General features: G+C 40.5%; 1 protein-coding gene across 1 annotated transcript in view; it reads left to right on the top strand.

The window, feature by feature from the left end:
- LOC139389531 (potassium channel subfamily T member 2-like) overlaps positions 1 to 17,627 on the top strand; it is an 84,145-nt gene that overhangs the window by 8,775 nt on the left and 57,743 nt on the right. Inside the window, exons 2-3 of the mRNA XM_071136351.1 lie at positions 3,530 to 3,578; positions 5,142 to 5,309. Coding sequence (XP_070992452.1) covers positions 3,530 to 3,578; positions 5,142 to 5,309 — 217 coding nt within the window. The remainder of the gene's footprint in view (positions 1 to 3,529; positions 3,579 to 5,141; positions 5,310 to 17,627) is intronic.

Genomic DNA, 17,627 nt, shown 5'->3' with positions numbered 1-17,627 from the left:
ACTGAGATGGGAAAAAAATCCCATTCATCCTGGAACATGATTCAGAAGATTTTAAAGTTAGGGGAGTTAGTGTTTCTGTCTGTTTTTAAGACAACACTGTTTGTGATGACTGCAGTTGTTTCTAATCTTCAATTGTATCTTTAACTTGTGACACTTGGTCCTGTGTGTGTATTTTGTATTTTTCTGTAATATTTTGTGGACACACTGCTATTTCCTTGTTTTGACTTCTTGCCATGTCACCCTCGCAAAATAGGTTTTTAACCTCAATGGGTTTTACCTGGTTAAATAAAAACAATTTTAAAATGTTGTATGTTTTCCCCCAACACCACTTTCCATCCATTTTTACAGCAGAGCTCCATGACAAATTGAGTCCAAATATATATATTTTTATCAACAAATCAGAGCCTCAGTACATTGTTTTCACTGAGGAAATGTAGATGTCTGCTGTTGATGATACTCTCTCTCTCTCTCTCTCTCTCTCTCTCTCTCTCTCTCTCTATCTCTCTCTCTCTCTTTCAATTTAAGGACTTTATTAGCATGGGAAACATGTTAACATTGCCAAAGCAAGTGAAATAGATAATAAACAATAAAAAAATGAACTGCAAACATTACACATTCAACAGTCGTAGCCAAAAGTTTTGAGAATGACACAAATATTATTTTTCACAAAGCCTGCTGCCTCAGTTTGTATGATGGTAATTTGCATATACTCCAGAATGTTATGAAGAGTGATCAGATGAATTGCAATGAATTGCAAAGTCCCTCTTTGCCATGCAAATGAACTGAATCCCACAAAAACTTTTCCACTACATTTCAGCCCTGCCACAAAAGGACCAGCTGACATCATGTCAGTGATTCTCTCGTTAAAACAGGTGTGAGTGTTGACGAGGACAAGGCTGGAGATCACGCTGTCATGCTGATTGAGTTCGAATAACAGACTGGAGGCTTCAAAAGGAGGGTGGTGATTGGAATCATTGTTCTTCCTCTGTCAATCATGGTTACCTGCAAGGAAACACATGCCTTCATCATTGCTTTGCACAAAAAAGGGCTTCACAGGCAAGGATATTGCTGCCAGTAAGATTGCACCTAAATCAACCATTTATCGGATCATCAAGAACTTCAAGGAGAGCGGTTCAATTGTTGTGAAGAAGGCTTCAGGGCGCACAAGAAAGTCCAGCAAGCGCCAGGACCGTCTCCTAAAGTTGATTCAGCTGCGGGATCGGGGAACCACCAGTACAGAGCTTGCTCAGGAATGGCAGCAGGCAGGTGAGTGCATCTGCACGCTCAGTGAGGCAAAGACTTTTAGAGGATGGCCTGGTGTCAAGAAGGGCAGCAAAGAAGCCACTTCTCTCCAGGAAAAACATCAGGGACAGACTGATATTCTGCAAAGGGTACAGGGATTGGACTGCTGAGGACTGAGGTAAAGTAATTATCTCTGATGAATCCCCTTTCCGATTGTTTGGGGCATTTGGAAAAAAGCTTGTCCGGAGAAGACAAGGTGAGCGCTACCATCAGTCATGTGTCATGCCAACAGTAAAGCATCCTGATATGTGTCTCTAATATGGTCATACATTTGGCACGAGGTTAGGAAGTGCAGCTCAGTTACCACCTCATTTTGTGGGCAGTGTGCACATAGCCTGTCTTTTCTTGAAAGCCAGGTCTGCCTCTCTCTCTCTCTCTCTCTCTCTCTCTCTCTCTCTCTCTCTCTCTCTCTCTCTCTCTCTCTCTCTCTCTCTCTCTCTCTCTCATGAGCCCACTCCAGCCTGTCCATTCTCTCATGATGACCGCCTACAGGGCTGACCCATATAGTCATTAGCCACTTGTGTGCATTGGAGAGCTCCCTATGTACTTAATGTACTGTATGAGAGCTCCAGATAAGGAGTTGGGACGTTGAGCATGGTACAAAGATTGACATATTTCGACCACTAAAAGCACAAAAACTGGTCTTTTTTTCCTCCCCAAACTGGAAATGATGGCAAAAAGACACTTTCTGTCAAACAGTAACACTTTTTTATTTTATTAACATTTTGCAACACAAGTAAATTATTTCCAAAAATAAGCATATTGTACACACATTAGAACATTTTCACACAATTAAAAATCTAATTCTATGTTTATGTATGTTTTTCATGTTTTGAATGGTTATTTTATGTTTTTTTTCAGAGGTTGAATTTGGCGATTGAGCTAATCTGACATACCAGTATTAACAAAAATAGCCACTGCTATGCTATGCTGATATGTTATATAGGCTAAAGTATATGGGCACCGGTGCCATCAGTCTTTTAACTTTAACTTTGGAATGCTATGGGCTATCAACTGAACTTGTTATAGAGACTATGTAAATATATATTTTTATTTTTGAGTTATAGTGGCTGCCACGCCCCCCAGGGGCCAAATCTGCAGTGGCTCCATATATGTATATGTTCAGAGTACATACTGTACATCTATCTACCTCTGTGCCAACATTTATGCTTTGAGCCCACTACTATTGAGTCCACATTTTCAGCACACCACTAGTATACAAAAGAGAGATTACTTTCCTTTCCTCCATATTAACACAGAAATCATTGTGTTTTTATGTTGGTAAGCTAATTAGTTGCTTGACAAACAAAGGGTTTAGAAATGATGTCCTTTTTTTGGAGTGAAGCATCGTCACACACAAGATCAGCAAATAACCCATTTGAGTCGCATATTGTCCACTTAGTGTTTTTACAGCAAATCAGAGAGGCACTTTACTGCTTGTTGATTATCAAAGGCTCCACGTAGCACATTGCCTAAATTTAAAACAGTAGTATTAAGAATTTTTCAGCAGGGACCCCATTTTTTTCCCCAAGAATTTCTTGCGATCCCACCCCAAATCTGATGACACAACCTTAAAATCGGTACATTTTGATTTGACATCATCAAATAACTTTCAGTTCATTGCATTTTCATTTCTTATCAAAATGAAAAGAAACCAATAAATACATTTACTCAATAAAATTGTATTTTTCAAATTATCTTTCTCAAAAAATGTATTCCATACTCTTAAATATATATATTTCTTTAGTTTTTGGCGACCCTACTGCTGTTTCCATTGCGACCCTGACTTTGAATACCACTGATCTAAAACATTACTTTGACTTTTCATGAAACTGTGTTATAGTGAGACATAACCCAGCTCGTCTTAGCCATTAAAGAAGGAATGTAAAAGAAGAGGTAACTTCAGAGGGATTGGTTTGCCTCAGCAGCAGCACAGAGTTAAGCTGATATGTATGCTATTGTGTTACACACCGTATACCCCCCACCTTGTAGATGTATTATTCATGTTGAACTCTGCTTTCCTCTCTCTTTTCCTCTCTTTTCCTCTCTCTCTCTCTCTCTCTCTCTCTCTCTCTCTCTCTCTCTCTCTCTCTCTTTTCCTCTCTTTTCCTCTCTCTCTCTCTCTCTCTCTCTCTCTTTTCCTCTCTATCTCTCTCTCTCTCTCTCTCTCTCTCTCTCTCTCTCTCTCTCTCTCTCTCTCTCAAATATTCCTAAATCCCTCACCAAGACGCTACCATGAGCCCGCTGCGTCGATCCTCGAGATCCCATGGTGACAGGTAATGTTTCTTGTCAACGTGACAAGGACTGACATGAAAATAGTGTGTGTTTGTATCGGCTGTAAGCCTATGTTTGTTTGATCTTCTACTTAAACACTCCACCAGTATCAATACAGCAGCCATAATGAAACGGTCCCAGAGTGATCCTGGATAATTGAAACCTGTTTATCTTCATTTGACTATGTTTAATGGTGTATTCAGTGGACTGCTCCGACCAATACTACCGTTCTGTACAGAACATTTATTAAACCTTGCCTCCCAAATGACACCCTATTCTCTATGTCATGCACTACTCTTGACCAGAGGGCTGTGCTCAAAAAACGTGCACTACTGTAGCTATATACACATGCTGTATCTTAATTTGATCATTCTGTTGTTGCAGGAATGTTCTTGCTCAGCAGGAAATGCCAACTTGTTTCGTACTCAAGGTTCAAAAAGGCTTCTAAAGTTAGTCATTTCCACGTTAAAATATTTACCCTAATGTAAAATGTATCAACCCCTACAAAAAAATGTATATTCATTATAATCCACATAACAATTCACATGACCTGTTACTTGCAGGATTATTTTCATGCTGTGTTTTCAAACGTCCTCAAATGAAGATACGGCATCTGTAGGAAATAGGGTGTCAATTTGGGATGCAGGCTATATGTTCAGCTAGGGAGATGATCTGTGTTCCCTAGGGGGTTTAATGCATCATGAATACATCATGTATTGTCGCTGTGGAAATCGTCTTCAGACATCAAATTTCACATAATCAAAATGTGCAGACTTTGTGGTGTAGTTATTTAATGCGGAGAGAAACCTTTCCATTTTAACTGGATCCAAATTGCTTAGGATAATCTTACCATTCAATTACTGCACAAGTTGATGGATTTAACATTTTCCCTCTCCAATAGGTCTGTTTCTAAAAATCCCAAAATCCCATCCCTAATGCCAAAAATGGTTGGAATTCTATTCAGCATTTATTTATACATTTTTGCTCATGTGGTGAAAATGTGGATGGCCCAGACTCTGGGCAGTTGATCAGGCCATTGATTTAATCAGATTTTATATATTTGTGTTAGTGCTCATTGTGGATCTGTACAACTCTGTTTTGCTCACTGTAAACACTCATGTGCATGCACACACACAAACACACACATACTCTTGCATCGACCCAGATATGAACAAATCCCTTGATAAATATGTAATTTCCTTCTCTGCTTGCTTGTCATTCCTTTCCCTTTCATTGCAATGGAACGTTACAGAATAAGAGGAGATAAAGTACATGGATGTGCTTGTTAAACCTTGCTGTCAACCATTGAGACATATCATAGTTGTACCTCTGTGCTGTCAACAACTCAAAACGTATCATATCCCAGTGTGAGACTATATTCTAACCTCCTCAGTGCTCTGTCAGCAACTCAGAATGTCAGTGTCAGAGATCATATCAAAAGCTGCTTGCCAGCAATCAGAGATCGTGTCTTAAGTCATCCAACCCTACATATTTTTTTATACAGTATGTATTTCTTAGATTTCTTATACAGTATGTCTTTCTCAGATTTCTTTGTATGTTGTCAGGTCTGACTCCACGGAGACCCTCCAGAAGAACAACAGCAGCAACAGTGGAGTTATTCTGGACATCTCAGCCCTCAAGTTGGAGGTGGACTCTGAGGTCCCTCCTCTACCGCCCCGCTACCGCTTCAGGGACTTGCTGCTGGGGGACCAGTCCTTTCAGAATGACGACAGGTAATGGTAATACACCTGTAAAGATTATATAATACACCTGTAAAGATAATATAATACACCTGTAATATAATACACCTGTAAAGATTAACAATACACCTGTAAAGACTATAATAATACACCTGTAAAGATCAACAATGCACCTGTAAAGATTAACAATGCACCTGTAAAGATTATATAATGCAACTGTAAAGACTATATAATACACCTGTAAAGATTAACAATGCACCTGTAAAGATTATATAATGCAACTGTAAAGATTATACAACACACCTGTGAAGATGATATAAATCGTCTGTAAAGATTATATAATGCAACTGTAAAGACTATATAATACACCTGTAAAGATTAACAATACACCTGTAAAGATTATATAATGCAACTGTAAAGACTATATAATACACCTGTAAAGATTAACAATACACCTGTAAAGATTATATAATGCAACTGTAAAGACTATATAACACACCTGTAAAGATTAACAATACACCTGTAAAGATTATATAATACACCTGTAAAGATTATACAACACACCTGTGAAGATGATATAAATCGGCTGTAAAGATTATATAATACACCTGTAAAGATTAACAATACACCTGTAAAGATTAACAATACACCTGTAAAGATTAACAATACACCTGTAAAGATTATATAATGCAACTGTAAAGACTATATAACACACCTGTAAAGATTAACAATACACCTGTAAAGATTATATAATACACCTGTAAAGATAATATAATACACCTGTAATATAATACACCTGTAAAGATTAACAATACACCTGTAAAGACTATAATAATACACCTGTAAAGATCAACAATGCACCTGTAAAGATTAACAATGCACCTGTAAAGATTATATAATGCAACTGTAAAGACTATATAATACACCTGTAAAGATTAACAATACACCTGTAAAGATTATATAATGCTACTGTAAAGACTATATAACACACCTGTAAAGATTAACAATACACCTGTAAAGATTATATAATACACCTGTAAAGATTATACAACACACCTGTGAAGATGATATAAATCGGCTGTAAAGATTATATAATACACCTGTAAAGATTAACAATACACCTGTAAAGATTAACAATACACCTGTAAAGATTAACAATACACCTGTAAAGACTATATAATACACCTGTAAAGATTAACAATACAACTGTAAAGACTATATAATACACCTGTAAAGATCAACACTGCACCTGTAAAGATTAACAATACACCTGTAAAGACTATATAATACACCTGTAAAGATCAACACTGCACCTGTAAAGATTAACAATACACCTGTAAAGATTAACAATACACCTGTAAAGATTAACAATACACCTGTAAAGACTATATAATACACCTGTAAAGATCAACACTGCACCTGTAAAGATTAACAATACACCTGTAAAGATTATACAACACACCTGTGAAGATGCTATAATACATCTGTAAAGATGATATAATATAGCTGTAAATATTATATAACACTGCCCAGGGGCACTCATTTACACTGCTGTAAGGGCCCCGGTTGCACTGTGTGTGTGTGTGTGTGTGTGTGTGTGTGTGTGTGTGTGTGTGTGTGTGTGTGTGTGTGTGTGTGTGTGTGTGTGTGTACGGTAGTGTTTTTCTTCTTTGCAATTAATTGATCATAATTAGGGACGTGGCGGTCATTAAATTTTGTCAGCCGGTGATTGTCATGCAAACAGCCAGTCTCACGGTAATTTACTGTTAATTAACATAAATATGTTTAACACGCATAGCGTACAAGCCACTGGTGCAGACCTTTGGAAACATCTACATTTAAAAAGTATAATTAATGCCAGCCAGTAAGGCTATACTCCTGTTGTTAAGAGGAGCAATGTGCTCAATATTAGGAAAGTTGAGAAATAAATATAGTAGGTCTAGCCGATAGAAAGCTGATATAGAGGGCATCACTCTGTTTTCTCACGCAATTGCATAGCCTATAGAAATGCTGCACAACTTGAGCTCATGGGTTCTCATGAACTGTTTGATTTAGATTTTCGATTATATTTGCAATGATGTCAGAGTGATTAGAGGGACGATAGAATGCTGAGTACCAGGCAGTTGGCAAGTTTGGTAGACTACTAATGAACATCAGCAGTATCAGAGCTGGGAGAAGCCTAGTTACTGTGACTAAACAGTCACATGGAATTTGACTGCCATCATGACTCAAGAGAACTGGAACTGAATTCCCTCAGTCATTGTATAAATGCATTCTGCTTCACGGCTGTTATGTGGAGATGTCCTTCAAGGTGGTGCTGAAATGAATGAAACTCAGTGTGGGAAGAACAGAATGGAGTTTTATGTTTATTTGCAACAGGCAGATGTAGCCTAGTGGTTGGTGTAAAATTGTGCATAGTTTCTTAATGTGGTTAATAAGTCTTTATAACACACTTTAGTCCAGATGGGATTCTACCGTTTAAAAGTCATTTGAAGGGTTTGGGGTTTTCTATTAGGTGATTGTGGAGCGTTCTTCTGAGAGTACAGATGCTTTATCTTCATTTCAGACCCTGAAAATAATCCTGCATCAACAGGAAATGTGAATTGTTATGTGGATTATAATTAATTAACATTTTTTTTGTAGGGGTAAATACATTTTTCCTTAGGGCAAATCAAGTCTGCAATGTTAAATTGGATACAACAACCTTAGAAGCCTTTTTAAATCATGGATACACTACAAGTTTGCATTTCCTGCTGTGCAAGAAAATTCCTGCAACAACAGGATGATCAAATTAAGATACAGCATCTGTAGCTAGCTTGTTTTCTGAGAATTTGAAAGCACTAGTGGTCTATCAACATCAGCAGCTGCCTGTCACCGTGGGAGTGCTACCTGACTGTATCGTGGGTCAGGCTCTGATTGGCTGACAGGCTGGCTGATTTGATATAGTGTTGCAGTAAAGACTGAGCTTCGAGCCATATGAATACTTTTTACAGTGTGAGCTACGTGATTAATGACAAATGAGTTGGAATTCGGTAATAAAAACACCTTAACCCAACAAAATCAAAAGTAACCAAAGGTATTGGCATGATGTGTTGTGGATTGAAGCTCATTCGTTTGTTGACAGATATCGCCATTGGGAGAATTTAGTCTGTCAGTAGCAATTGGTTATATAAATTCTTCTTAAAAAATCAGGGCAAGAGTACATTGTTATTTCTCTATTTCTAGGGTCAACATGTCAATTCCAGTAGCACACGTCTCACCCAGGAGTCCATTACCGTCTGTAGATTGTATTTCTTCTGAACATGTCCAATATCGCTGTGGCCTGATTAGCTAGTACATCAACTGTATGGATTTTTATTGCTGGAAAGAGTGAAATCCCTTTCTGCTGCTGCCTGAAATTTCAAGGTAAAGCGGCTTTTGTGAGAGTCAATGTGACGTCTCACATCGCTCTCTGTCACTTTGTCCTCTCTTTATCCTTCCCACTTGCTCACTCCCTCTCTCTGACTCTTTTCTCTCTGTCCTTCTCTCTCAATTCAATTCAATTTAAGGGCTTTATTGACATGGGAAACATATGTCAACATTGCCAAAGCAAGTGAAGTAGATAATAAACAACAGTGAAATAAACAATAAAAAGTAACAGTAAACATTACACACACAGAAGTTCTAAAACGATAAAGACATTTCAAATGTTATGTTATGTCTATATACAGTGATGTAACGATATGCAAATAGTTAAAGTACGAAAGGGAAAATAAATAAACATAAATATGGGTATGTATTTATTATTTATTGTTATTATTTATTGTTATTATTTACATAGGAGTTTGTTCTTCACTGGTTGCCTGTTTCTTGTGGCAACAGGTCACAAATATTGCTGCTGTGATGACACTGTGATGTTTCACCCAGTAGATATGGGAGTTTATCAAAATTGGGTTTGTTTTCGAATTCTTTGTGGATCTGTGTAATCTGTGGGAAATATGTGTCTCTAATATGGTCATACATTTGGCAGGAGGTTAGGAAGTGCAGCTCAGTTTCCACCACATTTTGTGGGCAGTGTGCACACAGCCTATCTTCTCTTGAGAGCCAGGTCTGCCTTCGGCGGCCTTTCTCAATAGCAAGGCTATGCTCACTGAGTCTGTACATAGTCAAAGTTTTCCTTAAATTTGGGCCAGTCACAGTGGTCAGGTATTCTGCCGCTGTGTACTCTCTGTTTAGGGCCAAATAGCTTTCTAGTTTGCTCAGTTTTTTTGTTAATTCTTTCTAATGTGTCAAGTAATCATCTTTTTGTTTTCTCATTATTTGGTTGGGTCTAATTGTGTTGTTGTCCTGGGGCTCTGTGGGGTCTGTTTGTGTTTGTGAACAGAGCCCCAGGACATTCTCGCTCTGTCTCTCCCTCTTTCTCTCCCCCTGTATCTCTCTTCTCTCCTTATCTCTCTCTCAGCAGGAAATTGCTTTCAGTATGTTTTATATCAGCGCCGTAAAGCTGAACTCTATTCTCACCATGCCTAGAACTGACGTTTCTAAATTAGTGCTGTCAAACGAGTAAAATAATGAATCGAGTTAATTGCATTAGTTAATTACATTTAAATTACATTTTTGAATTTGATAAAAACATATATTTAACAAGAAGTACATTGAGTTACATGCATACTTTGATGGTAATGGATGGAAACACAAAATGATGTACATTGGAATGTTTTAATAGCATGTTCATCATGATCAACACAAAATGATCTACATAATAATATTTTAATAGCATGTTCACCATAAAAAACACAAAATGATCTACATCAGAATATTTTAATAGCATGTTCACCATAAACAACACAAAAGTCACTAACATAGAACTATTAATGCTCCCAATGGTTAAGTAGGCCTACTCCATCTTATCACTGTTATTGCACAGCACACACACACACACACACACACACACACACACACACACACACACACACACACACACACACACACACACACACACACACACACACACACACACACACACACACACACACACACACACACAGTACTGTTAATCTTCAGGCAGGAGTGTAACTATCTCTATGGATACAAAAAACAAAGAGCTTTTAAACTTGTCCAACAATGTTCTGAAAACACTGTAACCATCTGTACTGTTCAGATAACTTTACACACATAGGCCTTCACACCTTCTCACCCTCCCACATCATCTCTCTCACTTACTCCCGCTCTCCCACATCCTCTCTCTCTCTCACTTACTCCCGCTCTCCCACATTCTCTCTATCTCACTTACTCCTGCTCTCATGCATCCTCTCTCTCTCACTTACTCCCGCTCTCCCACATCCTCTCTCTCCCACATCCTCTCTCTCTCACTTACTCCCGCTCTCCCACATTCTCTCTATCTCACTTACTCCTGCTCTCATGCTCTCACATCCCGCATCCTCTCTCTCCCACATCTCTCTCTCTCACTTACTCCCGCTCTCATTCTCTCTATCTCACTTACTCCTGCTCTCATGCATCCTCTCTCTCTCACTTACTCCCGCTCTCCCACATCCTCTCTCTCCCACATCCTCTCTCTCTCACTTACTCCTGCTCTCCCACATCCCCTCTCTCTCACGTACTCCTGCTCTCCCACATCCTCTCTATCTCACTTACTCCCGCTCTCCCACATCCTCTGTCTCTCACTTACTTCCGCTCTCCCACATCCTCTCTCTCCCACATCCTCTCTCTCTCACTTACTCCCGCTCTCCCACATCCTCTCTATCTCACTTACTTCCGCTCTCCCACATCCTCTCTTTCACTTACTTCCGCTCTCCCACATCCTCTCTCTCCCACATCTTCTCTCTCTCACTTACTCCTGCTCTCACACATCCTCTCTCTCTCACTTACTCCTGCTCTCACACATCCTCTCTCTCTCTCTCACTTACTCCTGCTCTCATGCATCCTCTCTCACACACAGTCATACACACCCCACTTTTACATATGCAGCCTACCTTTTGGAGCAACCTTATTTGAGTAGCCTATTCCTGTTCAGTTCTTCCTGTGTCATTCAAATTTGTGCATAGCCTAGTCAGTTATCAGGTAGCTAGCTAGGTAGGTAACATGATTAGCTAGCTAAACAATGTTTTTTATATCAAACCCCAAAAATGTGTCTCGCGAGTAGTTTAAAATGGCCTGTGACATGCACACGAATCCGCGGCAGAAAGACAAATCATAGCTCCAGTAATATAACTTTGACAAGATTTTGGCTAGAAGAATACAGTCTTCAGCTATGTAAAGGCTGTAGCTGTGTTCCGTGTTGTGTTCTGCACTTAAAAGGATTGATGCGGAAACAGGTGTGCATAAATGGTCTCGTGCTGTGAAGAAATGGCGATTAACGTTGTCAAAACAATTTACAGCGCTAAACATGTCACTTGTTAATGCGTTATAAACACGGTAACTATGACAGTCCTATTCAAAATATTGTAGTATTTTTCCTGCTCAAATTGGACAGTATGTTTTTTGTTGTGGGATACTGATTTCTCAGTATTTTCCTTACTGAGAGAAGATGTACATTACATATTTTCACTTTGCCAGAGCAGTGGTCCATTTTATGTGCAGTTTTTTAAAGAATTATCAAGGTCGGATGAAAGAATGTTGATCCGAAGCTCATAGAGATTGCTTTAGAGTAATATTGTATGCATCAGCAGATTTGTTGATAAGGTGTTTCATTTTACTGCACTGAGAATATCACATAACATATTTGACTATTAATATGTAACAGTATATTTCTCCCTTAAAGCCAGAATAACTTGAAAACACAATGCCTCCCAATGCATACTCCTTCACGTATATTTTCCCTTGGGTGTCTCAGAAGTCACATTGTTGAAGAAAATTGTAGCTGGTTGCTGGGCTACCACAGTGTTTTCTATCCATTTAGACACTATAATTTATGGAGATCTCCATGGCAGAGTCTGTCTTCCCTAATCGCTGTCTGTGGGTTTTATGTGAGAAGCATCTTCACGCACTTACAGTTTTTATCAGCTTGTCTCGAAGAACATTATCCAAAATGGAAGCACATGTAATTAGTTCCTCATCAGTGCTGCTTGGTTATTTCCTAACTCCAGAGCTTACAGTAAGCAGAAAATAAAACTCATTTTGGTTTTGCTATGCTCTGTGCTGATATATAGGATGTTCTGCATCCTTCACCCTCCTCCCTCTTTCTTGGTCTCTCTCTCCCTCTATCCTAACCCAAGCAATATTTACTGTCTTTGGTTTTTAGAAAATAGCTATGACATAGACCAATTTATAGGGACTCGTCAGGCATTACTAATCAATCACTAACATCCAATTCTCATCCTTACATTATGAAATATAATAATTAATATTAGCGGCCGAGGCTAGTGGGTGGGAGGGGAAGGGTAGTTGTGAGGCCCATCAGGCTCTGCCAGTGCTGTCTTTCTCCCTGCCTGCCTGCCTGCCTGCCTGCCTGTCTGTCTGTCTGTCTCTCTGTCTGTCTCCCTGTCTGTCTCCCCGTTTGTCTCCCTCCCTGTCTCCTTGTCTGTCTCCCTCCCTGTCTCCCTGTCCGTCTCAGTAGTAGGCTATGCTAGGCTAGTGGGGTCTGTCAGTGCTGTCTGTCTCCCTGATTGACTGATGCTCCCTGGTTGGCTGGTGTTGCAGGCTAGCATGGGCTTCCTCAGAAGGGATCCCCTCCCTGGCCTTCATTATCTTCAGGGCTGGAAGCTAGAGATTAACAGGCACAATGGGAGCACGCATATGACAGGAGGATGGGAGGAAGGAGGGCTGACGGAGGAGAGGAAGACAGGAGGAAGAGTGGTTGGTAGATACGACCCAAATCATAAATAGAAACGCCACTTGATTGAAACCTGAACGAGTAGCAGGGTGACGTTTGTGATAATTGGTTCCACCTACGTTTCTTTCCGATGAATCACTTTGTTTCCCTACCCCCTCCCTCTTTTCATGACGCTTATGGAAGCTATATGGAATGAGTGGTGGTAATTACATGCTAAATCAACAATAACTGCTCCTTTGAGGGGGAATTACATAGTTTGACAACAGACCCTGCTTTCTATAGCATGTTTACTAGAGAAATAAGCATGAAGTACTTTGAAAACACGTCACACACCATGGCAACAACAACGCAGCCAAGGACAAGAGCCTAACTGGTTTTCTATCACTGTGTTTATGGCAGGGTGTAGCAGTGATAATGATGATGATGATGGTGATGGTGTCCTCTGAATGCTTCAAGGGCTGTATGTGCCTCAGGGAGGGTCAGTTAGAAGGGTCAACTGTTTCCTGCTTGTTTGTATCCAATGGTCTGTGTTCTGAGGATATGTGATGTGCCTGGAGTGTTGGGCTATGTTGCTGCCAAGACAAGGCACCTCTAAGCTCAGACACACACACGCTGTCAGATTCAGAGCCTGGAGTCTAGACCATAGGTAGGCTTAGTCATCATGTTAGTGTGTGGGTGGGCCACAGTTACAGCTCTCACCTATCACCCTCATCAGCACTAGAAATTGTTTTAGTTTCATTTTAAATTGACTGCACTGTACTTTACATCTGCATTGTGGAATGTACTGTAGCTCAATCAGTATGAGAATTGCATTGTGTTTCTGAGATTATATTTCTACCTTTTGATATAAGGTTTTGAACACTTTCAGAATTTCTCTATATTTAGAAATAGAATGAATTTCTCTAGTTCACACATAGAAATAGATTGAAGTAGACATCGCTTTGCCTCAGCTCTAGAGTATCTACTGTATGAATGGTTACTGTTTTATAGCCACGTCTCAGATGATACTAATTGTCGTGGTTATCAAGCAGCACGGTCTCACGAGGCCCGTCCTTGTGGGATCTGCAGTTGAAGGTAGACTTCTGGGATGAGATACAAGAGAATCATCAGCGGAGAGCTCTCTGTTATAACATATTTCTCTCATTTCGTTGTATTAGGTCATTATTGGAGCAGCAATTTAACCCTCAGACGTTTGTTTGTCTGGCCAAATTAATTAGCTGCCATTGGTGTAGGCTGGAGCCCTCTGGTTGTCAGGCTGCATCAGCTGCTGTAATGACTGGGACATAAGGAGCTCATCAGAGGAAAGACTAAGGAGGACAAGAAAACACAGCTATGTAACCAGACCTGGGTTAAAGTACTATTCAAAATCATTTTCAAATATTTTAGCTGTGCTTAATTGAGTTTTCCTGGCATTATATCTTATGGAAGCAGTAGAGTAGATGGAAATCAGTGAACCCAGTCTATCTGCAGGCTAAAACAAACACCCAGGGTATAATATTTAAAATAGAATGAACCTGTCTGGTCGTCACCTTGAAGGTTGCTGTGGAGACAGTAAATGGTTAGGGGAAATGGTTAAATGGTTTCTGTGAGATATGGCAGCAGGATCATTCTGCTCTCTCTCCTCTCTGTGCAGGCAGGTGGAATGGATAGAAAAGGACCTCATGGCTAGTGTTTCGATTTGTCTGAAAATAAATATGTTTTTGTATATGTGTTCATCCCACTGGGCACAGACGTCAATTCAACATCTTTTCCATGTTGGTTACCACTTTTGTCTTAGGCTTCATATCCCCCAATAGTATAATTATTGTAGCATATTACAACCATCTTTCATTTGCCTGTGAATAAAGCTGGCAGGTGAAATCATAAGCTGAAATGTCTTTGCACTGTCTAAATCACTGCCATGTTGTTTTGCTTGTTTGATTTCCCTCATTAAGGCGATTATGTGAATTTAATATTTGAATTTTAATAATGACATAGCAAAAACAGGTTTTGTAAAAAAAAGAAAGAAAATGAAATATCACGGTTACATAAGCATTCTGACCCTTTACTCAGTCCGGGCTCTGGCTGGGCCACTCAAGGACATTCAGAGACTCATCCCGAGCTATTCCTGCGTTGTCTTGGTTGTGTGCTTAGGGTTGTTGTCCTGTTGGAAGATGAACATTCGCCCCAGTCTTAGGTCCTGAGTGCTCTGGAGCAGGTTTTCATCAAAGATCTCTCTGTACTTTGCTTTGTTCATCTTTCCTTCGATCCTGACTAGTCTCCCAGTCCATGCCGCTGAAGAAAACCCACACAGCATGATGTTGCCACCACCATGCTTCACTGTAGGGATGGTGCCAAGTTTCCTCCAGATGTGGCATTCAGTGTAAAGAGTTCAATCTTGGTTTCATCAGACCAGAGAATCTTGTTTCTCATGGTCTGGGACTCTTTAGGTGGCTTTTGGCAATCTCCAAGCAGACTGTCATGTGCCTTTACTGAGGAGTGGCTTCTGTCTGGTCACTTTACCATATAGGCCTGATTGGTGGAGTGCTGCAGATATGTTTGTTTTTCTGGAAGGTTCTCCCACCTCCACAGAGAAACTCTAGAGCACCGACGGAGATGGTGCCAACGGAGATGGCAGCATCGCGACTAGCTCTTAGGAAACTGTACTATTTCTTACATATTTAGCTCAGGAAATGTTTTGTGTCATTACATACAGCCCGGAATAACTATTGGAGATTAGAGCGGCGGTAACTCACCACAAGTCCTAGCATTACAACCAGGAATACGACTTCCCTGGAGCAGATCCTTTGTTCACTCTCCCCAGAGAAATGTAACTTATTCCAGAGGCCGACCCAAAACATTGCCGGCGGAGGAGAGGCACTCGAGGCGGCCTGCTGGTTCCACTTAGGAGGCGCACACCCCACCCACCGCTTCCGAGTATATTACTCTCTAATGTTCAGTCTTTGGATAAGAAAGTTGATGAGCTTAGAGCAAGGATTTCTTTCCAGAGAGACATCGGGTCTGTAACATACTTTGTTTCACGGAAACATGGCTCTCGGGAGACTCTGTCAGAGTCAGTAAAGCCAGCACGGTTCTCAGTATATCACGCAGACAGGAATAAATATATCTCGGGAAGCAGAAGGGGTGTGTTTCATGATGAACGACTCATGGTGTAATTCTAGAAACATACAAGAACTCAAGTCCTTTCGGTCACCCGACCTAGAATACCTCAAAATCAAATGCCGGCCATATTATCTCCCAAAATAATTCTCCTCCGTCATTGCCACGGACGTTTACATCCCTCCTCAAGCCGATACCACAACGGCCCTCAAAGAACTTCACTGGACTTTATGCAAACTGGAAACCACATATCCTGAGGCTGCATTTATTGTAGCTGGGGACTTATCAAATAAAATTTGAGGACTAGGCTGCCACAGTTCTATCAACTAATTGACTGTACTGCTCGCGCTGCTAAGGCTCTTGACCATTGCTATTCAAACTTCCGGAATGCTTCCCCCTCCCTCATTTTGGCAAATCTGACCACGACTCCATCTTGCACCTCCCTTCCTATAGGCAGAAACTCAAACAGGAAGTACACGTGCTAATAACTATTCAACACTGATCTGACCAATCAGAACCCATGCTTCAGGATTGTTTTGATCACGTGAACTTGGATATGTTCCGGGTAGCTTGCAAAATAATTATCTAGACGCATACACAGATAAGATGACTGAGTTTATAAGGAAGTGTATAGGAGATGTAGTACCCACTGTGACTATTAAAACCTACCGTAACCAGAAACAGTGAATAGATGGTAGCATTCGTGCAAAACTGAAAGCACAAACCACCGCATTTAACCATGGCAAGGTGACTGGGAATATGGCAGAATATAAACAGTGTAGTTATTCACTCCAAGGCAATCAAACAAGCTAAATGTCAGAATAGAGATAAAGTGGAGTCGCAATTCAATGGCTCAGACATGAGACGTATGTGGCAGGGACTACAGACAATCACGGACTACAAAAGGAAAACCATCCACGTCTCCGAGACATCTTGCTTCCGGATAGGCTAAACACATTCTTCGCACACTTTGAGGATAACACAGTGCCACCGATGCGGCCCGCTACCAAAGACTGTGGGCTCTCCTTCTCCGTGGCCGATGTGAGTAAAACATTTAAACGTGTTAACCCTCGCAAGGCTGCCGGCCCAGACGGCATCCCTAGCCACGTCCTCAGAGCATGTGCAGACCAGCTGGCTGGTGTGTTTACGGGCATATTCAATCTCTCCCTATCCCAGTCTGCTGTCCCCACATGCTTCAAGATGGCCACCATTGTTCCTGTACCCAAGAAGTCAAAGGTAACTGAACTTAATGACTATCGCCCCATAGCACTCACCTCTGTCATCATGAAGTGCTTTGAGAGACTAGTCAAGGATAATTTCACCACTGCCTTACCTGCCAACCTAGACCCACTTCAATTTTCTTACCGCCCCGATAGATCCACAGACGATGCAATCGCCATCACTTTTCACACTACCCTATCTCATCCGGACAAGAGGAATACCTATGTAAGAAGACTGTTTATTGACTATAGCTCAGGATT

This window comes from Oncorhynchus clarkii, chromosome 30 (assembly GCF_045791955.1).
Source record: "Oncorhynchus clarkii lewisi isolate Uvic-CL-2024 chromosome 30, UVic_Ocla_1.0, whole genome shotgun sequence".
NCBI lineage: Eukaryota > Metazoa > Chordata > Actinopteri > Salmoniformes > Salmonidae > Oncorhynchus > Oncorhynchus clarkii.
Note: the sequence above shows the minus strand (reverse complement) of the source record. Positions and strands in the feature narration are given on the sequence as shown.